Here is a 7,288-nt window from a genome sequence, read left to right on the forward strand (position 1 = left end):
AACAGACAATATATAAATGCAATGTTTTATTTTTTGTATTTACACAACTTATGAATTACAAGATGTACAAAGAAACCAGGGTTCTTTAAGGCACAAATCTTAGTTTTATGACAACATAAAAGGGAACACATTACATGACCACAATTAGTAAACAAATAAGGCCCTGAGCTTTGACCCCATAAATCAGAGTCATTCTTTTTCCTAGTGCAGTTAGTTTTTTTTAATTCATGTCAGAACATAGTTTGGATCTAGGCATTAGAATATTAAGCACACCAAGAAACAAATGGCAGAAAAAAGAAAGAAAAAAAAGGCACAGATTCATTAATCAGAAATGTAAGCTTTCCGCTAAGAGACTTAACAGCCTATATATATTATGAACTTCATTAATTTATGTACTTACGTTTTACATTTTAATATAATATTGTGCAACAAAATTTGTAGAAGACACACTGTGGTTTTGAGGCAGTGCCATTCAAATGGTCGTTAGTTGATCCCAATAATTACATCTGTAAGAAGCATCCTTTAACTGAAAAAGTCTGCAACTTGAACTATAGAACAGAATCCACACGTGTGTATAACTAATGTTGGATGTGGCCACCTAAATGTTGGATGTGTGGTGGATACAATATAAACATGAGATGACAAAAGAACAAAGCTTTTAACTTCAAGAAACAAGTCCTTGTTCCATGGTAAAACAGAGTACTATCAGGAATCATTTTTCATGCTGTGAGTTACAGATCATGTGTTCACAGTAACAATAGGATTATTTTAACAGTGACATTTCCTGCTGCAAAAAGCCCTTAGGTGTCAGCTGACATTAGCTACCAGATCTGCCTGGCCCGTCAACGACACTGCATTCAACAGTGATGGACGATGTTTTCAGAGGTATGCCTTCCTCAGTGTTTCCAGTGTCTTCTGAAAAATAATTTAAAACATTTTCTTGTGAACCTGTAAAATTAATTCATTAAATTCGCATTCCACATTACCCTTACATCGACTCTAACATTACTTTTAAGACTGGCTACATGCTATGGTGGCCCAAATATTTAAAGCTAGGATCATAAATATCTACTATATATGACACCTTTTATATATTCTTTTCAACATACAACCCTGATTAGTTTAATTTTGAATATAACCTTAACATTACAAATAAAGATGGTGTGTTTTCTTAAACCTCTGATCTGAAATTATTTCATTTTATTATTGTTTTATTTTTGACCTTTTTCAACTGTAAGCATTCTCATCCAATGACTGACCAGCTCAGTCAGACTGAGTTTGCACAATGTCACTACCTCTTTGTCGATTGGTTGTAGAGTTGTTTGTGTGACCTCTGGTCCGTCTTCTGTGGGGCCAGAACAAACATTGGAATGGCCAGAAAAGCGAGTTCACTCTATCCATGGTATTATCTAAAAGAAAATTTGGACAGAGATTAAAATTTTTGTATCTAATCAAATTGCCTGATTGTTGCAATGAATGCAGTCATTGTTCCTAAGCCATCTCACCCACCCATGGGGAATGTGAGCAGCAATGTGTGATCTTGTGAATGTCATGAAGTGACCCAAATAATAGACCCCCCCACCCTTATGTCTGTAAATAATTTGCTAGGAAAACAGTGCATTTACTCAAAAGTTTAGATATGATACTTTAACAACAAAAACATTGTATTCACTTATTATTGGTAATTGTTTTTATATATAAATTCACTGCATGGTACCCAGTGTTTTTTAAAGAAATAATTCTATAAAGGCTTTATCTAGGATCTATATTACTTTGCATATACTTTGCATTACTAAAAAAAAAATTGGTGCTGTAATACACAGTTGATTAACATGTTAACACACTGTAGGAAAACTTTTTAGCTTCACTGAAGCACCTTCAAGCTTAAAATCGGTTCTGACCCAACAATACATACAATAAGCCTTTTTTTGTTCTTCAAATTTAAGAATGCTGACTTATCTCGACTAATCTTGATTAAAGCATTTATCTGTTTGATGAATACTTTACAACACTACCACCCCGGTGGCCAATGTGTGCCATTACACCTGTGGTTTGAGATGAACTGATGACCTTGCACGCGTTCATCTTTATGCTGAGCACTTTAGCCTCAGCCTTCGGTATAAAGCATTCGGTCCAAATAGTCTCTGGCGAATGTCTGCAGAACACGGATCGAATCAGACGGTCCAGGTTTTGCACACAGCAGCGCGTCTCTGCGCTCTCCTGCCTGCTGTGGATTAATCCAATCAGAGCCGGTCTGGCGATTGTGGCATGTTTGGTACGCGCCTTCACGTCCTTTAGGATCTCCTTTATGCACACGTTGTTGGACTCTTTGCTGACAAATGTCTGTCGGAACATGAAGACGATGACCGGAGAGTCTATAGCGCGTTTAAGGCTGTAGATGTTAAACCTCCTCGTCACCGTTATCCGAGCCTTCTCGTTCCCTTTCCCCTTCTCCGTGTCCTTTCCAACGGGGGCATCTTTCAAGTCCACGTCCTCTATTTTCGGAGATTTCTCCAGACACTGTGTTTCGCTGCAGTCTATGTTGTTGGTACTGGCTGTTCTGGGCTGTGCGTTGGTCTTGGCACATGTGCCATCGTGAAACAACTCTCTCATGAACTCGTCCAGGATGCCAACGTTCTCTCCGTCCGCGTCTTTAGTCTGACGCGTATCGCACACCAAATAAATTCTCTCTTTCCCACCGATCAGTGTTATGACCTTCTGAAACTCCCTCTCCTCATCGGACAGCGGCGCGTCCTCCTGGAGCTCGGTCATCCTCTCTCTCTCTCAAATAATCCTCGCTGATTTCACTCGTTATTTACACTCAAACATGGTGACATTCACACCACGGCTAACACGCTGCTGACCGGTGAAAAGCAGCTAAAACTTCCTTCCAGTCATCAGGAACACAACTAAGAGGGAGGGGCCACGTGCTCAGCGGCCGATTTTATTGGCCGCTGTAGGTTGTGGGCGGAGTCAAGTGTCAGAGACTGGACACAGATTGTTCCACGTTAATCTTTAATTACTAACACAAACAACGATTGTAGTCTACCAATTTTTACTAAAAAAAAATTTAAAAAATCACACAAACCAATTATATTATATTAAATAATTAAGTTACATTTTCTTTTTCTTTTTGTTATTATTACAGTTTCGACCATGGATGATGAAATCTCAGGGTGCAGAGCCCACCCTCTTCACTTCCAGCACTCTCATGGAGAAGATTCCAGTCTTCCCCCCTGTGTTGTAGATTGCCGGCTGTGAAAAATAACAAAAACAAGAGCGCTATGCACCAGCTGCAATACAAAAATCCTCAAGTATGTCTCTTGCCTTCTAAACGCCAAATAATGTTCAGATGGAATTCCAATTATGTTCAAGTTCAACTTGTTTCTCCACTATATCTGGAGACTTTTGATTTTCCCAGACTCTAATCTTTTAATCCAGGCATGCCGTCAACTCAAGTATGTCACTAAATGAATGGTTTGACCATGCAAATGAAATGCCTTCAGCTGCTGAGTCATTGTCTCATTGTTTGCACATGAATTAAAAAAAAGAAGTCAAAGTTTGACCCAAACCAACACAGTGTTGTCAGCCTTTGCTCTTTAGACTCACTTAGCAATGATTAGTTGGGTGTAGAGCAACTTTTGGCTCCTTTTCAAACACAACCTCCACCCAATTGTTTTATGACTTTTTTTAATCTAATTCATGGACTATTTAAGACGTTTAATCTTATCTAACAAACAGGTCTTTATGTTGACGTTCATTGCAACACATTCTTTTGGTATCTGACCTCTTTGCCCAGGGAAAGCAGGAACTGAGGGTCCATCATTTCACTCGGACCAGTGAGAGACACATGAAGACCTAATCGAACTGACGAAAGAAAAGACAATAAGGGATGTCAACAACTGAACCACAACAAACAACTGGTGAGACAGTTCGTTGCTGGACTGATTTTTGTCCATTCAATAAATGGACTCTTCTTCGCCTAAGAAGTGAAGCCACTATTTGAATTTGTATCTTTACATTCATGTTTTTAGCAGACATTTTTATTCAATGCGATTTACAGGAGGAGGATTAACTATCAAGGATGTGGTTTCACTGGGAGTCAAACTCAGGACTCTCTGCTTCCGTGAAAGGCGTGCTCACCGCTACACTATGGAACCCATTTTTCTCATCTATTCCCCCATCTTTTTTTTTAAATGTTCAACATATCTTTGCAAGTTGCATTGTTCCAAAAATAGTTGGACGAAGTAGGCTTTTTTTGATGACGTTTCACTTCTCAACCAAGAGGCTTCATCAGTTCCTCTTGGATGAGAAACGTCTTTTAAAAAAAAAACCCTACTTCGTCCAGTTGCCCTCGATGTAACTATTTTTGGATTAAATGACCTGGATGACTGAGAACCACCACAGACAATAGTCGTTGTTATTTACATGACACCACTGAGACTACAGACATAACCAGTAACACACAGTTCCACTGACAGAGCTGTAAAAGTGCAGCTGTGCTCCTTCAGGTTTGACATTTGGACGAACCTGAAAAAACTACAACTCATCCTGTAACTGTGGACATTCTTTTGGACTTACCAGATGATATGTACTGAATTTTAGACACAAAGGTGTGATGACACCGACAACTAAAATACGGTTCCAATACTCTTCCATTTCAGCTCTTTTATTGATATTTTCACTTTTATCATTTTGCTGTGCCCTGAGGAGGTCAGTAAGGAAAGATTTGTGAGTATAAATATGTAACCTGTGATCTTCTTGTCTGATACCAGAGTCCTGAGAACTGAGAGATGATCTGAGGTCAGAATGTTCAGAGGTAAAGTGCCGGGGGTAGTATCTGTGCTTCTTCTTCTTCTTCTCTGGACGTTATTTTCTGTCAGGTTAGGTCTACCTGTGAGAACATCACAGAGGGAAACAAAGTTGTGGGTTTTGAGGAATATAAAAAATGTATTTATATTTATTATTTAATGTTTATAAGACAGTGATGACCTGCGATGAAGGGCTGATGCAGAGGATGTCCCACAGATGACCCGGAGTCGGTATGAGACCATGTCTCAAACTGACCAGTTGAACCTGTGGAAACAGAAAGGGTTGGGGACATTTTTTAAATATTTTTTATATTCATATTTTTATAGAAGGTTTATTTTAAAAAATATAAAAAGTATTCAATATAATCCACAGTTCATTGTGACACTTTTGTGTGTAAATAAACAACTATAAACAACAAAAGCAAAGTATTTTTTAAAACTTTTTAATTGATTTTCTTGGTCTAAACTTGAGCTATTATTGCAGAGGGATTTACTTTGGTGCTATTTTATTAAATTTGAAATGTTGTCAAGAGCAGCTGAGAAGAATATGACCAGCGTAGCACAGTAAGTTATAATTGTCTTTTTCAATCCCACTAAATTACCATAACGACATAAATACAGTGTAAAAAATTAATCTTTTTCAATCCCACTAAATTACCATAATGACAAAAATACAGAGTAAAAAAATTCTTCTATTCTGTAATTCATGGAATAATTGGTCCTTTTTAAGGCTATCCAATTAATTAAAAAACTGATTAATAACCATCACATTGTAGCAGACGGACGTGAAAAAGATTTTTACCAATAAATTTTTTTATACAAAGAAATTATCCCTGTATTTAAACTAACAAATGGAACAAAACAAACATTTCCTAAAAAAAAAAAAAAAAAAAAAAAAAAAAAAAGGTAATTTACTTACAAACAAATGCAGTTCCAAGAAGAAGTATAAAAAGTAGACGGGTAAAATAAATGACCATAAAGTTCCTTAACTTCAGAGAAATAAGACTGGCCATCCTTATTGTCACACACCGAGCATGAAAACAAGTCCAGATCTGGACTGAGTGCTTCTGGGGAGAAATATTATGACGACCTAGTTTCTGTGCACACAATAGACCAAACCTGGAAGAATGGACATGATCTTCAAGCTGGGTTTTAGCTTTCACTGTGTCTGTGACACGGGGGGAGTGGTGGACCCATAAACATGTGAAGAAGCTATTCAGTTTCTTTGGCATGATTTAGATAAAATACTTCAATTTCATGGACATGAATGTTTGAACTTTTTGCCTGTTTATTTTTAATTATTTAAACAACAGTGGCCTAAAAAACATTAATGATGAACGGGAAAAGTGAAAAACCTGAAACGCAATAACAATTTTCATTACGATTAATTAATTAATTAAAAAAAAATACAAACGAAGAACAAAGATGTATAATGTAACATACACTTGTGAAAACAAAGGACTGTTATCACTGTGACAAATCTCATAAAATGTGAGTGTAAATTACCAGGGAAATGCAAACATTCAGTTCACAGCAGTTAATCAGGACAAGGTGTAGGTTATAGAAGTTTTTCTTTTTTGGATGCTCAAATGAATCAAGTCTGAATCTATTCTGTATGTATATTAATGCCATTTTCTCCTGAAAAGTAAACGACACGTAAACTCAGAAGTTTGTGCTCGTACAGGGTCAAAGAAGTTTGATATCCAAAAATACTTCACCAGAAATGATCTTTAACCTGGTCAAATTACACCGTGATTTTGTTCTGTAAATAAAATAATCCCCGGACTAATGCACTGTATTGTTGACTTACTTGTGTTGACAAATATGTTGAAAGACTAGATATAAACAGATATTTTCTAGATAGAATAGATGAAGCTTCTGTTATTTTTTTTAAATAAGAAGAATTACAGTTAAACTATTTAAAAAAAAACTTAATCTGAATTTGATCACTAAGGAGAAGCTACTTCTTTATTGATCAGTATTTTGATAAACTAATTTAGAACAGCGATCTTCAACAAGGTGCTTTGCGACCCCTACGGGATCAACGAAGGTACTGCTGGGGCTATTGTAGAATTGTAGTTGTAATTTAATGATCTCTTCCAGTTTTTCCCCGACGTTAAAAATAGTCATAATTATAATGAACTGAACCAAATACAGTTAATTTAAAATACACGTTGGTGACGAGAGCTCTGGATTATAATGATCCAATTATAGTTGTGCTTTTTTGTTTTATTATATTTTTATATCCTTGATTGCTCTAAACATATGAACAGACGCACTCGACTCTCTTCTGTTTGTGTATATGTTCGAAATTAATACAAAATTAAAATTAAAAGGATTAGTCGTGGCGCTGATTTTCGAACAATTATCGCCAGCAGTTTGAAAAAAATGACCTCTAGATGGCAGAATTGTATAAGTTTTTGTTTTAACAAACCAGAAAACCCCTTTACAAGAAAAACCTCACCGCTAGGTGGCAA

The 7,288-nt window shown here is 36.6% G+C and overlaps 2 protein-coding genes and 1 long non-coding RNA gene across 4 annotated transcripts; 1 reads left to right on the forward strand and 2 right to left on the reverse strand.

Moving 5' to 3' along the window:
- Positions 1-11: 11 nt before the first annotated feature.
- On the reverse strand, positions 12-2,872 carry LOC103393736 (uncharacterized). Its single transcript, XM_008330806.2, has 3 exons — positions 2,046-2,872; positions 1,296-1,409; positions 12-915 (listed from the first exon to the last, which is right to left on the reverse strand). The coding sequence occupies exons 1-3, from the start codon at positions 2,770-2,772 to the stop codon at positions 818-820; spliced, it is 939 nt and encodes a 312-aa protein (XP_008329028.1). The 5' UTR covers positions 2,773-2,872; the 3' UTR covers positions 12-817.
- A 259-nt stretch (positions 2,873-3,131) lies between these two features.
- Positions 3,132-6,602, reverse strand: LOC103393728 (uncharacterized). 2 transcript variants are annotated; one of them, XM_025054274.1, is made up of 5 exons: positions 5,731-6,602; positions 4,993-5,076; positions 4,751-4,894; positions 3,788-3,867; positions 3,132-3,255 (listed from the first exon to the last, which is right to left on the reverse strand). In XM_025054274.1, the coding sequence occupies exons 1-5, from the start codon at positions 6,041-6,043 to the stop codon at positions 3,172-3,174; spliced, it is 705 nt and encodes a 234-aa protein (XP_024910042.1). In that variant the 5' UTR covers positions 6,044-6,602; the 3' UTR covers positions 3,132-3,171. The 2 variants fall into 2 exon arrangements, with proteins under 2 accessions (XP_024910042.1, XP_024910043.1); XM_025054275.1 differs by lacking the exon at positions 5,731-6,602 and having other exon boundaries at positions 4,993-5,414.
- On the forward strand, positions 3,184-4,739 carry LOC112486792 (uncharacterized). Its single transcript, XR_003049276.1, has 3 exons — positions 3,184-3,314; positions 3,800-3,923; positions 4,064-4,739. It is a non-coding gene; the product is annotated as an uncharacterized LOC112486792 (long non-coding RNA).
- Positions 6,603-7,288: the final 686 nt, after the last annotated feature.

The sequence above is a fragment of the Cynoglossus semilaevis genome, chromosome 2, assembly GCF_000523025.1.
Source record: "Cynoglossus semilaevis isolate Cse_v1.0 chromosome 2, Cse_v1.0, whole genome shotgun sequence".
NCBI lineage: Eukaryota > Metazoa > Chordata > Actinopteri > Pleuronectiformes > Cynoglossidae > Cynoglossus > Cynoglossus semilaevis.